General features: G+C 45.9%; 1 protein-coding gene across 3 annotated transcripts in view; it reads left to right on the top strand.

The window, feature by feature from the left end:
* The window catches only part of Adcy8 (adenylyl cyclase 78C), a 339,012-nt gene that overhangs the window by 265,316 nt on the left and 55,022 nt on the right, over positions 1-18,674 (top strand). For all 3 annotated transcript variants that reach the window (XR_010517431.1, XM_065217276.1, XM_065217289.1), the window contains exons 4-6: positions 14,071-14,471; positions 14,561-14,887; positions 14,982-15,174. Coding sequence is in view for 2 of the 3 variants with exons in the window: in XM_065217276.1 (XP_065073348.1) it covers positions 14,071-14,471; positions 14,561-14,887; positions 14,982-15,174 (921 nt within the window). In the remaining variant the exon portion in view is untranslated. The remainder of the gene's footprint in view (positions 1-14,070; positions 14,472-14,560; positions 14,888-14,981; positions 15,175-18,674) is intronic.

Genomic DNA, 18,674 nt, shown 5'->3' with positions numbered 1-18,674 from the left:
TCTATGTCTATGCATATGCTGCTTCTCTGCTGCTGCTGCTACTCACTAACTGATGAGAGTTCGGATTTTATTTATGGGACTTGTTTTATCCTCTGTGCTGTGTTTTTTTTTCGTTTGCTGCTAGATTTATTGTTTTGTCGTGGTAGCCGGGAAATTTTATGAGGACAGAGGCTATGCATCTCGTGGTCTCATATGTGTCCCACAGGAGGGCCTTGTTCCACTTCCTTTTTTGCGAGGCTCAGGCACATAATATGTAGGTACATAGGGTACATGTGTCAGTGTCATTGTTTACAGGACAATAAAAGGCGTCTTTGATTATACTTTCACTTTGGGTTCGTTAACGAGTTAGTGAGGTACACTCGTTCGGTCGCGCCTATGTGCTGATGATTCTGACTAGGTATAAGTCTACGTGATGGGGATGACTTAATTATATTTGAATGAGAGTTGCGAGATAATTAACGGGAAGTAATTTGAAGGCAGTTAATTATTTATTCGAATAGCGTTTCTTTTAGTTAAAATTCTACTCGAAATGCAGCACTAGTGTTACACAAGAGAGAACAGAGAAAATGAGAAGTCGTGTCTATCTTTTAAGGAGCAGATACTGAGAAGCAAGTACACATGATGAGATGAATACAACAATGTGTATGAGAATGTTCCTGCGAAAAAAATATCTGCGCTATGTAATCTCGCAGGAATGGAGATGAGATTGAAAATGTACACATGTACATACACAGATATTTTCCGATCACGTCGAGTTTAATCGCTTGACATACAAGTCAATGAGCAATGCCTAAATTAAAAACCCGAATTTATCCACCTATGGTGTGATCAGACCCTTCTTACTTATTCAAGTTTATTTATTTTATTGTCATTATCAGTGACCAAGCCCCCCCCCCCCCCCCGTGTCATCCAGTGACGCTACGCCACTGCCTGGGGGTACCCGGAATATATCCGGGTGTAGTCTGTTTGGTGAGGCTACCAATCACCTTATCATCGTATTTTAATGTGATTTAATGGGTTTTAATTCAATTCATATTCAAGCAACTTCCCCGGGGTACCCGGAACATGTCCAAGTGTGTCCAATGTGGTCTGGAACACTTAACACGACTTGCATTGATCTTATTTTTGAATTCTGTAGTAATTTGATGTGTCGCATGATGGTTTTGATACGTTTTCCGTTAAATCCAGCGTGAAGGCCCATATTCACCGGATTTTATTCCGGCCATATCTCCGGAACCGGTTCACCGATTCCAAAACCGTTCAATAGCGTTCAATGGGACCCCAAGACCTATCATTTGGCGCCGAGTTTGTCCAAATCGGTTGAGCGGTTGCTGAGAAACGTGAGCGCATTCATTTCGTTACATACACACACACATACACACATACACACGTACACACACACACACACACAGACATGTTCCGATCTCGTCGAGCTGAGTCGAATGGTATATGACACTCGGCCCTCCGGGCATCGGATCGATAGTCGGTTTTTCAAGTGATATCTATACCCTTCTTTGTAAGAAGGGTAAAACATTCTCAAAAATTTCGTTTTCGAGTTTTTTATTTATTCAAAGGGGGGATGTTTCTCAGAGTCTTAAACTATGTTAATCATCGATCGAGTTTCCACTTGCTGCAATTACGGCCTCCACACGCTTCCGGAATGCACGGCAGGTTCTAATAATGTAGTCTGGATCCATTTCTCTCCAGGTACGGGTCAATGTTTGTCTGAGGCTTGCTGTACTCGGATGGCGTTTAGAACAGGCCTTGGCCTTCATGACGCGCCATATTGAGTAATCCAGCGGATTAGGATAGGGGCTGGATGGCGGCCACATATCCTTCGCCCAGAACGGAAGATGTTCCTGCAACCACTTCTGAGTGCGGTGCGAGGTGTGGCACGAAGCCCAATCTTGTTGAAATACAACATTTGGCTTCGGACCGTACTATTCTTTGATCCACGGAAGAACATACTTACTTAAAATCCCGATGTAGACCTCCGTGTTGACCTTGTCGCCTTCTGGAATGAACACCGGGTCCATTTTTTGCCATCGGAAGCCACCAATCCAAACACCATAACGCTAGCAGGATGCTTGGTCAGAAACACGTTCTTATGCTCGTCGGCCACGTCTTTTCCCGGAAGAGAATTAATATACCGGTCGGTTCTGGAATTTGATACGGGATCGACGGTAAACATGCTCTCGTCGGTGAACAGAATTACCGGATTTTTTCGCTTAAGGAATTTCAAGATTTTCTTGCATCGTTCGACTCGTAGCTCCCCGATGCGGTTGGTAATCATGTGAGTTTTACGAGTTTTACGCAATCTTCTTTTACGATCTTCCGTGCCGTATAGTCAGTCACTGATCCCGTGTTCCTTTGCCATTTTCCTTATTGAACGCACTGGATTCACCCGAATCTTCCTTTTTATAGCAGCGATAACATTCGGAACCCGAGCTGACCTTGGACGACCTGTGGCCAGGGTTGCTTCCACTCACATGCTATAAAACAATATTTTTCGGAATTATGCAATCAATAGATGTTATAATGGTATGCTGTTCTTTTAAGTAACAGGAAGAGGGTGTAAAGTATGTGTTTGACTCATAAAACCTGTCAATTTTGCTTTCAGAGCGTCACAATCAGCGATCTTATGATTCGTGAGCGTTCACTCTGAGTGAGCACTCACGAGTTGTAAAATCGCTGATTGTGATGGACTGAAAACAATATTGACAGATTGTATGTGTCAAACATATACTTCATAACCTCTTGTTGTAACTTACAAGTACTAATTGGCATTATACTATTTAATGATTTCGTAATTCCGAAAAATATCTTTTTATAGCAAATGAGTGGAAGCAACCCTACCTGTGGCCACCTTTGCGGATAGTTGTCCTTTCTTTTCTCGGTCTAAACCCCTTTTGACGGTCCACCGGGACACTCCCACGGCGATTGAAATGTTTTTTTGCGACATTTGCGCGTGGGACAAATCACGAATACGCTGCCACTTCGTCATGGTGCAACTGTCAAACTAAGTAAATCATTTTCTTTTATACACAGGCTACTACGGTATAAGCTATTAACCTGTTCCATACAACACAAGACACAACCGCATTGTTGACGTAGGACTACGAAATTTTTTACGGTTCGGACGTTTTCGAAGATGTCGCGCAGCAGGAGAATGCATACGATGAAGGTTTCTCAGTTAATGAAAGTGGAACGGAAAAAATTTAACCCACCGATAAGACTACAAATATAACATAATTTATTTCCTTAACAAATTATTTGATTTTTGAATCATTTTGATGTATTTAGTGACAAATTGAATGGGTGAATCATGGGTTACTCTATCTAAATTCTATTCTAACTCTTTACTGAAATGAACTTACTTGGTGGCCCTGAAAAGTGCCGTTTTGTTACGTTGGTGATAAGTTGTAACCTCCGAAACCGTACAGAGTGCGTCCCTGTCGCTTCAGAGCGTAGACGATATCCATGGCCGTGACGGTTTTGCGCTTGGCGTGTTCAGTGTAGGTGACGGCATCACGCATATTTTCTAGGAACACCTTCAGCACACCTCGGGTTTCCTCAAAGATCAGACCGGAGACGCTTGACATAACCACGTCGAGCCAGACGACGAATGGCAGGCTTGGTAGTACCCTTGATGTTTTCACCTAGAACCTTCCGATGACGCTTGGTGCCTCCTTTTCCAAGCCTTTGCTTCCCTTTGCTTACTTGATGCTTGTTTGTCGTTGAGCGGGTGAATCGAAACTAAGCCTTAAGCGTAGTAGTAGTAGTAAAATTATGTTTATTTCTGTTGATTATGGTAGTACATTGATTTATCATTTTAATTGATTAGCCTACCTGGCTCTTCATCTTTGTTAAATTTGATATTCTAATTTAATATTTGCGTTTTTCAACTAGTTTACAGAATATCCCTTTGGGGATGTGTTTTATTTGAATTGAAAAAAGTGATGACCTACCTAACTACGAGTATAACTTAACCTAACGTGCTAGATCACGTATGATCTGATGATTTGATCTCAGACAGGTGTCTCTGAACCTTTCCAGGATGAATACTCTCCGTTCTTCTAATGTCTGAATTCCAGCCAGGAGGTGGATCTCAGAATTTCTAGTCCGCGGGGGACTGTTTAGGACCATCCTAAGGATCTTGTTCTGGATCCTTTGGAGTTTAAGGTGATGGCATTTTGCCTAACTCTCGCAGATTTGCATACCGTACTCGATTACAGGAAGGATGATTTGTTTGTAGATAGCAAGCTTATTTTTCAGGGACAGGGTTGACTTCTTGTTGATAAGTGGATACAACGATCTTATCAAGATGTTGCACTTGGTTTTTGTTTTGTCAACGTGCTCCCTGAAAAGAAGCTTGCTGTCTAGTGTTAGCCCAAGGTACACGACCATTCCACCACTGTGCCGTTCAGGCAGATCTTGTTATTCTCCGACGGAACAAGTCTAGGAGATTTAGAGTGTGGAAAGATAATGACCTGGGTCTTTGCCGCGTTGATACTGATTTTCCAGCTGTTGAAATATTCAGACAGGACGTCCAGGCCTCTCTGCAGTTTGGCAGTCAGAGCTCCGATGACCCTACCCGTGTAGACGATGGATGTGTCATCTGCAAACAGAGACAACGATCCACCATCAGGGAGAGCCGGCATATCGGAGGTGAACAGGTTGAATAGGATGGGGCCAAGGATGCTTCCTTGTGGAACCCCGGCACCGATGTTGAAAGCATCCGATGTGATGCCATTCAGAGAGACTCGGAACGTCCTGTCTGATAGATAGTTGTTTATTATCTTCACTAGGAAGATTGGAAGACCGTACTGCTGCAATTTGAACACCAGGCCATCATGCCAGACATTGTCGAACGCTTTTTCAACGTCCAACAACGCCATGGCAGATGTTTTCGAAAAAGACTCGTTCCGTCTGAGAATGTTTGTTACTCGAGTCAGGTGGTGGACGGTCGAACGACCTTTCCGAAAACCAAACTGTTCCTCGAGTAACAAGTTGTTTTCATCGGCAGATGTTAGGAGCCGGTGGTACAGTGCTCTTTCGAACAGTTTTGATAACCCTGAGAGAAGGCTGATTGGTCGATAACTTGAAGGAGAGGACGGATCCTTCCCAGGTTTCCGGATGGATATGACTTTAGCCGACTTCCAACACGAGGGGAAGTAGACAAGTCTGAGGCACTGATTAAAAATCAGTGCCAGATGGTTGTAGAATCTGGAACTCAAGTGTTTGAGTTCCGAATTCAGGATGTTGTCGAAACCTGGGGCCTTCATGTTTTTAGATGATTTGATATAGGCCAACAGTTCGTCAGTCGTAATCTCGGATTCCTCTGGAAAAATGTTAGGAATCTGAAGAAGATTGGTTGCATTATCAGCAACCTCAGATTCATGAGGGCTGACGATGTTTTGTCCGAGATTATGGGAGCTGACGAAGTGTTGACCTATCGCGGCAGCCTTCTCTTCAGGAGTTATCAGATGAACCACTGGGTCGCCGGGACAATCTGGGAGAGAGCGGATCTTACTAGCAAAATCGTTATTTCTGAGATCCACCGTCCTGGCCTGAATGATCTTTGTTAATCGATTACAATTGGTCTTCAAGTTAGGCAGGCCAGTACGCTGGTACTGCCTACGAATGGTGTTACGGAGTCTAATGAGATCTTTGTTAGGGCTGTCAAGGTTCAGAGTGTTACTCACCTGTCTGGATACTGGCACGTGTTGTTCCCTGGCCCGGGAAATCGCCTCCTTAATGGTTTGTAGACACCGGTCAACATCTTCGGACGTCCCCGGTTGGACATCGTAGTCGATGGTTGTGTCGACGCAGTGTTGATATTGCGCCCAGTTGACTCGATGGTAGCTGCGCCGGGAAGCTTCGAATCGGTTTACCGAGGATCCAACTTCGGCCACCATCGGGTAGTGGTCCGAGCTCAGCTCTTGGAATGCCACAGGTTGCGAGACGTTGTGTTCCATGTTGTTTACGAAGATGTCGATGGTCGCATGGACCCCAGACCGACTCAACTGGGTGGGAGAGTCCGGGGCCAAGATGGTATAGTGGCCCTCTTGCAGGTCTTCATTGAGGATGATGCCGTTTATATTGCTCCGACCGTTGCCTCAAGCTTGGTGTTTTGCGTTCAGATCGCCAGCGATGATAAAGTTCCCACTCCTCCGGGTGAGTTTGATGATGTCTTTGCGGAGGGCCACTGACGACCCGTCTCTGATGTTGGTTTGCTTGGGGCAGTAGGCCGCGATGATGGTGATTGGGCCAAGTGATGTGCTCACCTCCACTCCGATGGCTTCAATTGTTTTCAGCTGGAAGTTTGGTAGCAGCCGGCAACTGATGTTCCGTCTTGCAGCGATGGCCACTCCTCCACCTCCAGAGCAGGTGCAATCAAGTCTGACGAGCCGGAAATCGGGAAGGAATACGTTCAGTTCGGGCTTCAAGTGCGTCTCGGTGATGATAGCAATGTCGACCTCCTTGGTGTTGAGGAAATCGAGTAGCTCTCTATGCTTGTTCGTCAGTGAGCAAGCGTTCCAATTTGCAATTTTTATAGCTTCACGGTCCATACATGGTGACGAGTGACAAGGCAGCATGAAGTTGTTCACATCGAGTCTTGCAGGTGCGCGGAATGACGATCACCTCTGCAACCAGCGTTACTAGTTCCTCTGATGTTAACGGAGATTCGTCAACTGAGTCACCTGAGGCAACACGGGCATACGATAGTCCAGGCGCCGAGGCAGAAGCTTGATTTGGCAGAGCTGCAGCAGCAGGGAGGCGATGCTGAGCTGAGGGGGCGGCTCGTTGACTGTTGTTGAGAGGTAGCGGTGGAAGATTTGGGACCAGACGACGAGGATGGATTGCCGGGTATTGTTCGACCGTGATGGCTGGTGGTGCACGTTTATTTCGATGCCGGCCTAGCTGGTTGCTAGTAGCCACTTTCTTCCTCATGGTGATGAATTCCGTTCGCTTGGGACAGTCCCGAGTAGTGGCACGGTGAGTTCCGCCGCTATTCACGCACTTCGGGTCGGTGTCATCAGCTTGAGCACAGGTCGCCGTCGAGTGGGCCATAGCACACTTATCGCAGCGTGGTTTCATATGACAGTTCTTCGTACCATGGCCGAAGGAGAGGCAACTTGTGCATTGGGTCACATAACGGTTTTGCGGCTTGTAGTATTCCCAGTCGATAATGACCTGAAACAGGTCACGTATGTTACTCTTGAGCGCAGCAAGGGTGGTGGAGCCCTTCGTGAGGTGGTCCAGAAACAGTTGGTCACGATAGTTGGTATTGGACATAGGCCGTCGATTCATTGGGTGGACTGCCTCTGGTTTCAATCCGAGCCTTACCAGCTCATCTTGTACGATAGCCGCTTCGTACGACGGCAGACCTCGTAAAACAACCTTCAATGGTTTCATCGAAGGCAAATCGTGAGTGTAAAACTCCACTGTGCTGTTCTTCAGCAGGTCACCGACCGACTTGTACTGCTGTAGGCTGGAGCACATGATCTTTGTTTCAACGCTGCAGATTTTGAATCGCGGGAACAATTTGCGTTTTGCCAGCTCATCCCTAAGCTGGGCGACGTCCTTCATCGGGGTAAACAGCGGGGGAATTCGCTCCTTTTTCGCAATTTCAGTGGCGTCACCACCGCCATTTTCTACTCTGAGCACCGAGAATTGGTTGCTCTGTAGCAGCCGATTAGCTGCGTCATCCGAAGGAGCGCTGGGATCCGTTTGGGCCTTCTTGCTAGGCCCCTCCGATGCAGGAGCAGTAGTACGCTTGCGTAACATGCTTTGTTTATTGGCAAGTGCAATTAGACTTGCCAATGCGCCTGTCGATGACGGCACTTCCACGACGCGAACGTAGCAATAAATCGAACTAGAAAAAACTCGATAGCGAAGCGAACGAACGAACGAACTATACTGCTAGACGGTCTAGCAACGAATGAGAACGATCAAGCCTAAAGACTTTAAACTTGACTTTGACTTTAAATGATCTTTATTTCTTGAATTTGTGTGGTTTACATGTACTACTTATCAAGTGACACAGATGCGTCTTTTCAACTTTAGTTCTTTTGATATTTCAATTATTATTAATTACAGTTCCTAGTCCTATCGGGCCTGTTTTAAGAATGACCACCTTGGTGGGATTGTTTTTTTTTAAATTGGAAAAATGAGACTACTTATAACTACTATTTACAACTACAACTAACCTACAACTACTATATACACCTAATCTACTATATACAAATTGCTTATCAAAGCATGTTCTGATAAAATACATTTTTGTGTTAATTTAGTGCTAATTTCGTTAATTTTGGAATCTATTTTGGCAATGCCTGCCTCTTCGTGAAAATTTGTTATTCTAGTGTCGAAAGGACGATCAAGAACCATCCTCAGCACTCTATTCTGAGCGACCTGGATGTTGTTCCTGTAGGCACATGATTCCCACACCGGAGCTGCGTAGAGGATCGCAGGTGCTATTATTTGTTTGTAGACAGCCAGTTTGTTCACCCTTGAGAGGCGGGATCTGCGGCAAATCAGCGGATACAGACACCTAACCAAGGCAGAACACTTGACTACTGTTTTCTCTACATGCAAACGGAAGAGGAGCTTTTCATCGAACAACATCCCGAAATAGGTTACTTCGGTAGACCAATCAACCCTTGTGCCATCCATGATTACAGTACAAGATGGAGCCGGTTTCAGTTTCGGCGATTGTCGATGGAGGACCATGATCGCTTGTGTTTTGGAGGCATTGATTTTGATTTTCCACGTGGTGGCATAATCAGCAAAGGCGTTAAGGCATCGTTGAAGTTTGTTCGTTATTTCTTGAGGCATCCTTCCTTTGACGGCTATTGCGGTATCATCTGCAAACAGGAAAAACACGCAACCGTCTCCAAGGGGAGGAATGTCGGAAGTGTAAATGCTGTAAAGCAAGGGGCTCAGCAGACTGCCTTGCGGGACTCCTGCTGGGATGGAATACGTGTCGGAAAGACAACCATTCAACGATACCATAAACGACCTTTGCTGGAGGTAGTTACGGGTGATTTTAACAAGATGCAAAGGAAAGTTGAAGTTACAAAGCTTGTATACAAGCCCATTGTGCCAGACATTATCAAACGCTTTCTCAACGTCTAACAATGCCATGGCTGTAGACTTGGATACAGCCTTGTTACTTCGGATGTTATTCATCACCCGCACTAGCTGGTGCCCCTTTCTGAACCCAAACTGTTCCGGAAGGAGAATGTTATTTTCCTCGACAAACTTGAGCAAACGATTGAGAATGAGTTTCTTGAACATTTGCTCAGCGCTGAAAGGAGGCTGATTGGTCTGTAGCTTGAAGGCAATGTTGGATCCTTACCGGGCTTGCGGATTGGTATGATTTTTGCTACTTTCCAGATGCTTGGAAAGTGGTGCAGTTCCAAGCATCTGTTAAAGATAGTGGTTAGAAGAGACTGCACTTTCATGCTGAGTCTCTTCAAAATCAAGTTGAATATACCGTCAAACCCGGGAGCTTTCATATTCTTGGTGCATTTCAGCGCTGAGAAAATCTGTTGTACTGTAATCATATCCGCCGGAGGCACGACATCTAGGTTTTGAACGCCTTGCGCAACCTGATCTTCGAGCGGACTTTGGATAGTCGAGCCAAGCAAATGCGATGAAGCGACATGCTCGCCGATCGCATTTGCTTTCTCCTGTGGGGTGATTAAAAGCCGATCGTCATCATTTTCGACTCTGAGAGGTGGAACGGGTTTGGGATGAGTTATCAGGACCTTGGCTACCTTCCAGAATGGTCTGGAGCGGTCGTCCAGATTCTGGACAACACGCCCGAAACTTTTATTTCGGAGTGAGTCCATTCTGGAAGCAATCTGCCTGTTCAGATCGGCCATTTCACGTTTTTTGCCCAGGTCTCCAGTACTCTGAAACTGGCATCTGCGCACATTTCTCAATCGAACCAATAATTGGGTGTGGCAATCAATAGCAACAAACTTACCCCTCACAGGAACTTGTCGAACGCATGTCTCGTCAGCCTCGGATATGGCCCGTTGGAGTCCTTCCAACGCCCGGTCGATGTCATCTACGGTGTCGAGCAGTGGATTTTCATCGATGTTGCTGTCCACCATTCGACCTTACTGCACCCAGTTGACATGGTGGTAGTCTTTACGCAGGCAGCTTCTAGCAGGAACCACGTTGACACCGACTTCAGTCACCACCGGTTGGTGGTCGGAGCTGAGATCGTTGTGCGCCTCCGGCTTGGATAGTCCGATGTTTGACAGGAAGAAGTCCAGGGTGGAGGGATTTCCCGTCGGAGAGATGAAAGTTGGTTCGTCCGGAAATTGCACAGTGTACAGTCCATGTTGTGCGTGGTCGAACAATAGACATCCGTTCCGGTTCCTCTGGTAGTTCCGCCAAGCTTCGTGGCGGGCGTTTAGTTCGCCCCCAACGATGAATCGGGAGCTAGTACGAGTGATGGCGGTCAGGTCGTTCTTGAATTGGATACCTAGGCCGTTGCTTGTGGTACACTGACGTGGGCAGTAAACTGCGATAAACTGGACGTTTCCAGTTGGTGATTCCACCTCCACACTAATGGCCTCGATGATAGAAGTGCGGATTTGGGGCAGAGTGCAAAACTTGATTCCCTTTCTGACGATGACCGTCGGCAAGCTCAATCTGTTTAGCTATTACAGAGCAAGCGTTCCAGGTAGCGATGGTTAGCGGTTTAGACACCATATTGGATGATGAACTTACCGAGCACTTGGATCTGTTCGGGCTTATTGCAGCACTTACGTAGAGCACCGGTCATGTTGATAAAAATCTCCATAAGTTCATCTGCTGAGAACAGATCGGGATTATTTGTTTGAGCTGTTGGTTGCCTCCAGAATCCAGGGGGATGGAGAGCTTTGTCCAGCAGAAGATCCAGACGTTTCTTGAGGGGGCGCGGATCGCACCCTTAGATTCGCTTGTCCATGAAGAGGCGGAAACTCCTCCGTCCTGAAAGCCGAGGCCTTATCCTTCCTTCGTGCTGGTTGATTGTTGGTGGACGCTTGATTTCGGATGCGCTTGAAATCCTCGCGTTTAGGGCACTGCTTGTTGGATCCTTGGAGAGCACCACCACAGTTGGCGCATTTGGACGCCACAGCTTCATCCGCAGCACATTCGGAGGTGGCATGGTCTTGAGCGCAATTTTCAGCAGCGTGGCTTAATGTTGCAGTTGCGAGTACCGTGTCCGAAGTTCAAACACCGCTGGCACTGAGTCACATCGCGATGGCTGCCACGGTATGACTCCCAGCGAACGATGATGGAATTGATGGACCGGATGGCTTTCAGTGTGTTGAGCGTCACCGTTCCCTTCTGGAAGTGTACCAGGAAAAGGCTATCCGGATACGCCTTCACATTCTCGTCTCTTCTTGTCATTCGATACTGTACCGCTCCCTGATTTGATGTTCGATAAACTTCGGGTCGAAATTTGGTAGGCCCCTGATGACGACCTTGAACGGTTTTTCACCGGGGATGTCGTGGGTGAAGAATTCCACCTTGGAAGTGCTCAGGTGGGCGAGGACCAAGTCATACTCCGCTTTGGTACGGAGTACCACCTTGGAGCCGACTCTGCCCAGTTTGAATTCGGCTTTGACGCCCAGCGATGCCAGATCCGCGATGAGTTCGTTGAGATGGGCATTTTTTACTACCAGCGGAGGTAGCTTCACTCTTGCCGCGCTCATGTCGGCAGCATTTTCTTTATCGGCAGCGTCACCGAAATCTCCGTTCGTCGCAGAGGCATCGTCTCGACCAATCGTGCCATCGGACTGGCCTCGATTCTTCTTCCTCTTCTTGCTGCGTTTTTCCAACACAGCTGGCTGGATATTCCTATCCATGGGGAGAACAGCAAACCTGTTCGAGGTAGGCACACCGGAGCTTCCTTCACCGGGGTTCTGGACCTTCGCCGGACTTCACGACCGATGCTTCTCCATTACGGGGCACACACACACGCACGACAAACCGCGAAAGAGAGAGCGCGAACACTATCGCCACGAACTTTTCAAACAACTCGAGAGAGTGAGCTAACACCGAACTGAACTGCTTGACGATCAAGCAGAGAATGACTGATGGTTAATTGCTAACATTTGGAAGGAGGAGATATTACCGAAAAGGAAGGTTTCGTATGCCCAATCTACAAACAGGGCGTCAAGTTGGATTGATGCAACTACCGCGCGATCACACAGCTAAGCGCCACCTACAAGGTACTCTCCCAAACTCTATGCCGCCGCCTGTCACCATTTGCAAGAGAGTTCGTCGGGCAATACCAGGCGGGATTCGCGATTCGACAGTTTCTGCAGAAATGCCGCGAATACAACGTGCTCACACATCATTTGTTCATACGACAAAATCGATCGAGATCAACTATGGCAGATTAGGCACGAGTACGAATTTCCGGATAAACTGACGCGATTGGTCAAGTCGACGATATATCGAGTGATGTGCCTTGTTCGAGAATCGGTACACGCTCGACTCCCTTTGAATCTCGAAGGGGGTTACGGAAAGGTGATGGACTTTCGTGTCTGCTATTCAACATCGCATTGGGAGTCCATCCAGCTCCTTGGCTTCGCCGATGACATCGACATCATGGCACGGAACTTTGAGACGGTGGTGCAAACTTACATCAGACTGAAGGAGGTTCTAGGGAAGACAATGTTAGCCCTCCACCCCGAGTACAGATTGACGGTGACGAAATCGAGGTGTGTTTGGGCTCACTGGTGAGCGCCGAAAATGATACCAGCAGAGAAATTCAAAGACGCATTATGGCAGCAGATCGTGCCTACTTTGGACTCCGGAGGACGCTTCGGTCGAAAAAAATTCGCCGCCGCACGAAGTTGACTGTCTACCAGACAGTTAGTTAGACCGGTGGTCCTCTACGGCCACGAGAACTGGACTCTGCTCGTGGAGGATCAACGCGCCCCTGGTGTTTTCGAACGGAAGGTGTTGCGTACCATCTACGGTGGAGTATAGATGGATGACGGAACGTAGAGGAGGCGAATGAACCACGAATTACACCAGCTGCTGGGAGAACCATCCAACGTCCACATTGTAAAAATTGGGCGACTACGGTGGGCTGGGCACGTCGTAAGAATGCCACACGACGACCCAGTGAAACTGGTTCTAGAAAGCGACCCAACAGGAACAAGAAGAAGAGGCGCGCAGCGGGCAAGGTGGATCGACCAAGTAGAAGGCGACCTGCGGACCCTTCGCAGACTACGAGGCTTGATGCTGCAAGTGGGCCCGGAGTAATTTTTACCCTTTCATCGTTTTAACGTTCGTTTCTATATACTTATTACTTCGGCGTTTTGATACCTAATGTTTTCAGATCATTTAAGTTGAAAGGTACTAACGGCGCCGGTGGTGTAGTGGTAAGCGTGATTACCTCTCACCCCAGAAGGCCTGGGTTCAATCCCAGTCGGCGCCGCCGGGATGTTCTGAGGCATAACATCTCTGATCACGCCTTCCTTCGGATGGGAAGTAAAGCCGTTGGTCCCCGGTTCATGAGTTGATGGGTCGATAGGTGGGTTTCAGGTGTAGGAGCTGCCTTCCTGGCACGTCGGTAGCATTGGTGCTCAGCACGGAAAACAAGATCGACGAAAAAAAACAAACCAAAGGAAAAAAAAAAAAAAAGTTGAAACGTAATTTTGGTTTTAAAAAATCTGTGTTAATATTGGTGGGTCGCGAGCTTATGGAACGTCTAAAAGTGGGTCGCAATCGGCAAAAGTTTGAGAACCGCTACTCCAGAGGGTTAACCTCGCTATTGTTGTGTTTAATTGCATTAATTCGCCAATCCAGTGACTGTAAATCGACTACACAGCAGGTCATTAATTAAAACGCAATATTTCATCATCGCACACAGGCCAATTTACGCCAATGAGTGCATTCTTGTGTACCCACCCGGAAAGCGCTAAGCGCGAAAGGGTCTAATTAAATTGGTGCCAACTACATCAATATTACAGCACCTTCTTTCTCTCCGCCGAGCAACTACCAACAGTGACACTAATTTCCGCAATGTTGTTTTTATTTTCTCAGTATCACCATCCCCAGTAGAGAGCCACCAGCAGAAACCGGCGACGAACGGTGCAACCACACCAGTCACGACCGATGATAGCAACGGAAAATGTGGTCCCCCACCCGGCGGAGGAGGTGATGAATGTGGAAATGGTGGTGAAGGTGGTGGTGGAAACGTCGGCAATAGCAACACACTCCCACCCCTCAGCAGCAATACGTATTCGGCCTTCAAGCGGGGCAACGTTATCAAGGGCATTCTGTGTCCCTCGATGACCAACTCTTTTCGGGCACCGTCCCTCGAGCGATCCTATCTGACCTACTCCCACCGGCAACGGCAAAAGTCGCTCATCCTCGTCAATGTGGTGGATCTGGTGCTCAAGATTGTGCTGGCGTCTGTCTGGATCGGATTCAACCATCCGCAGGTAAATGCTTCCGACAGGAGAATTTATATATATGCATTCAAATTAGTTTGCCAATTAGTAAGTTTATGCTTTCCAACTTGCTCTTGCAGTCCATCAAACCTCACGAAATCACCTGGTCGGTGTGCTGTGTCATCTCTAACTTTTTGATCTGTGTGCTGGGCAGTTGGCGGTTGTTTGCCAACAACTATCTCCATTGGGCTGCCGTCTGCACGTGGCTGCTGTTGAACCTGCAAGGCTTCATCGGCGAAGGGTTGGGCTTTGCCGAACGGGAGTACCTCATCTGGTATGTCCTGTTCATCATCTTTGTGCCATACGCCATGCTGCCACTGCCGTTGAAGTGGTGCATGATTGCCGGTTCAATGTCAGCCATTTGCCATCTGATCGTTACGACGATCAACAAGTTTCTACACGAGACGGTAAGTGTGTTTCAATTGGCAGCATTGCTTGAAATAATAAATCCAAACTAATCTATTGAATTGAATTTATTTCAACCCCTTCCAAAATAACCAGGACACAACCTGCATCGTCCGTCAGATGATTGCCAACTCACTGCTCTACCTGGCCATCAATTTTGCCGGAATGTACACCAAGTATCTCACCGACCGAGGTCAGCGGTTGGCCTTCATCGAAACGCACAAAGCCATGGAGCACAAACGGGAATCGGAAAAGGAATACCAACGAACCCAGCGGTTGCTCGACTCGAGTGAGTATCAGTGTTCAGCGTTCCACAAACTTTGCTTCCTATGGCTATAGCCTCTCGATATTATCACACAATTAAATATCGGTCCTTAGTGCGACGGAGGTAGTGGCTGCCAACTGCTGGAACAAATTGTTTCGGGGTTAAACTTGTTCCAATAAATTAGTCCCCCCGGATCGGAGCGCATGTCCTCCCATCCTTATCATTTATAAAGGGTGAGGAAGAAACCCTAACCTTTATCGATTTTCAAATAATAAACCCGACAATTTCCACCCGATTGACTCGCTCGGCCCTGGCCCTCGGTGCTAAACTGAGCAACTTTATTATAGTCTATTCACCGTTCTAAACTTGGTAGGTGTGTCAGTCTCCCGAAACCGTAGAGAAACCGGCAAGCAACAATGTTTGCCGTGACTCGTTTTCAGTCTAATTCGATTTCGTCGGGGCATGGGAAAGTTTCCTAAAAATAGCATAGATTTGTCTCTTTTGCCTGTCGGTTAGGAACTGATTCGTATTGAATTCCGTTGATTAAATGGTATTGCGTTATGGGGACCTAAGCCACAGACTAAACGAGTTTCTACTAAAGTGATTTTCCGAATTATTTTAAAATGTTTGCACGAGGCCACAAAGCGATTCGAAACGTTCCATTTGCTTACCACCCCGGGGAAGAAGTGTCGTGATAAATTCCGGTTACACCATTATTCACCCCTGAATGCCCAGAAAACTTCATCGCTTCAATATCCGTTTTCTATATACAGAGTATTGTTGCCTCAGCGTCAAACGTGGGCTCGTGTTGGCAATCAAAACAGGAACTATTGCATTCATATCCTTGCAATATAGTGCTGCACTCATAGACAAACCGACGATATTTTACGAGTAAAATAATAGGGTCACGAAACTTTGGCCAACGACAGATTGTTTACGTAGCAAATTCACATCACTCACAGTGTGGCATCTATTTGTCTGTGGCACCATTCCATTGGTGGCACGTACGATACAGGACAGAACGCAGTGCTCGACTAGAACGTTTCAGTGATCCGGTTCGTAGTTGTAGTTACCCACCAGTACCTAATAGTCCTTAGTCAGGTTCATACTAGAGCGGGTGTAGTATAAGAGAGAAGCAGACTCAAAACAAACTGCCTTGGAAACCTATGATTCGGCGGTTTCTAGCAACACTGCCAATGAAATCAAGATAGGCGCTGCTCGATTGGCTCTGGATCTGACAGTTCATTTGGCTCAAAACCAGCCAGTCCGCCTCTCTCTTATACTAGACCCTCTCTAGTTCATACTATGAAATACCATCGCATTTTACCATCGCCAGTCAGGTGTAAATGAGAAAACTTTTCTTTTTACCGAAATGTATTTTGCACGCACCAGTTGTTATTGTGGTTGCACCGATTTCGACCGAAGCTTGGTGCAGTTTTGGAATTTTGTTGCTAGATGATTGGAAATATTATGTTTCCTGGTGTTTGTTCACCGGGATGCCGCTCACAGGAGGAGGCTTTTTTAAAAAGACGTTGGCACGAGCAGAAATTATCAGAAATCAAACATTTCAAAAGGGTTTGCATTAACAATTCACAAGTCAATTTAGGTGGCGATCGATGGATTAAAACAAAATATTTTATTTTAAATGGCGGCCTTACAAAGTTAAAAAAAAACTACAAAGGACAGCCCTTTGGGGTTGTACGCAATGGTGACGTAGGACTACGTGGTCTTATATAAAAAAAATGTTGTTTTTTTAACTGTAGCAGGCTGAAATGAAAATGGTTAACGTCAACGGCGAGTTCCATGGTGACTTTCCATTGGAACCTATAGACCACTGCACGCGAAAGCTTTCCTCAATTTAATTGTACTTTTATTCGTCATTATTCGTCATTCTTCACGTGAGTACTTATGGTGCATAGATGTACAGTAACGAACAAGAGCAAAACAAACCCAGTTCTCATTCTTCGATTGCTTCTGCAGCTCTTTCATCTATCCAAATTCCATGACGATCAGCATCAGCTTACACTGCTGCTTTTTTTGTGGTCGCCGTAGAAAATATTTGTCCTTTTGCGGTCACATTTGCAGACAATGTCAGTAAGTATTGTCATTATAAACAGGTGGTTTCTAGCTTCGAATTTCTGAACCATCGATCATATTTTGAGGTAAATCGGTCCATTGAACCAACTCTGAGTAGTTCTGTCCTATCATTCTATCTCCTGAAGATAAATTGGTGGCCCTGAAAAGGGCCGTTTGTGTAACTTCAATCAGCGATTCAACTGGTTCAGATGTGGCAGGTGAATAGAAATGAGCGGCACGCTGAAGGTAATAAACAGTTTGTAACCAAGTACCCGAATGCGATTCAATAAATAATACGGCACTGGACATCGAACGAAACACTAGATGCTAATGACACCACCAAATGGGAGGAGCTTCGGTCAGCTACTGTATGGTCGAAAGCAGCTGAAGTGCCTCCTCTTTTTACGTTTTTGTCACTTGTCAATCGGACATGAAAAATAATCATTTTTGGAAAGCTAGAAAATCATGCCCCACTCATTTTGGGTATTTTATCATACACTTCATCTGCTGTGCCTTTCTACACTAAATTATTCGTTGTATAGAAACGGCCACTAGAATATCAGTGTTCACCCAACTATAGCTCCTCCCATTTTTAGTGTTTCTCGTTAAACTTCTTCTTTCAACAAATTGGTAAATCTTAGCCTTTAGCAGAACGTGGCTTAACACTTTTTCGGCGAATTTATGATCCTTGTTCACTACATGCTTCTTATCTATGCTTTTCTTTTGTTATCGATGCGTAGACATATTTCTGATCGATTGGTGATAAAATTATTGAAATTGGTCCAGGGGCAGCTGAGTTATTAACGTTCAAAATCTTTCATAATTTTGTTACATGTTCTATTTTTGGTTTTCACAAAGTATACCCCCATATAGAAATCTTAGACATAGTCCTACGTTAAAAAATTAACCCAATTTTTTTTTAACGTAGAACTACGTCTTTAATTTCTATACTGGGGTACACTTTGTGAAAACCGAAAATAGGACATGAAACAAAATTATGAAAGATTTTGAACATTAATAGCTCAGCTGCCCCTGGATCGATTTCAATAAATTTATCTTCAATCGATCAGAAATATCTATCAAATTCTCCCATTAGTTGCTGTCGTACTCCTCTCGAAGTTTCCCCAGGCTTCTTCCGGAGGATTTAACCGAATTCTATTGAAATGTTTTTCCAAGCTTCTTCTAGATTCCCCTGGAAATGCCTTCTCCTGGAATTTTCTTCAGATTTCCTAAACTTTTCTAGCTTCCTTTGGATGTGTCATCCGATTTTTCCTAGAGTTTCTCGACATTTCCGATTTGTCATAGCCCTTTCTTCAAACTTCCCCCAGAATAGCTTCTTGTTTAATTTTCTTGCAGTTTTTTCGATCTCTTTCAAATGCTAAATCAAACATTCTCCGGAAATGTTTTCAATCTTTCCTGGAAGACCTTTACTTGTCCAAATGTTTTTT

Source organism: Ochlerotatus camptorhynchus, unplaced genomic scaffold, assembly GCF_037179485.1.
Source record: "Ochlerotatus camptorhynchus isolate MF236.1 unplaced genomic scaffold, CSIRO-AGI_Acam_v1.1 ptg000007l, whole genome shotgun sequence".
In the NCBI taxonomy this organism is placed as follows: Eukaryota; Metazoa; Arthropoda; class Insecta; order Diptera; family Culicidae; genus Ochlerotatus; species Ochlerotatus camptorhynchus.
Note: the sequence above shows the minus strand (reverse complement) of the source record. Positions and strands in the feature narration are given on the sequence as shown.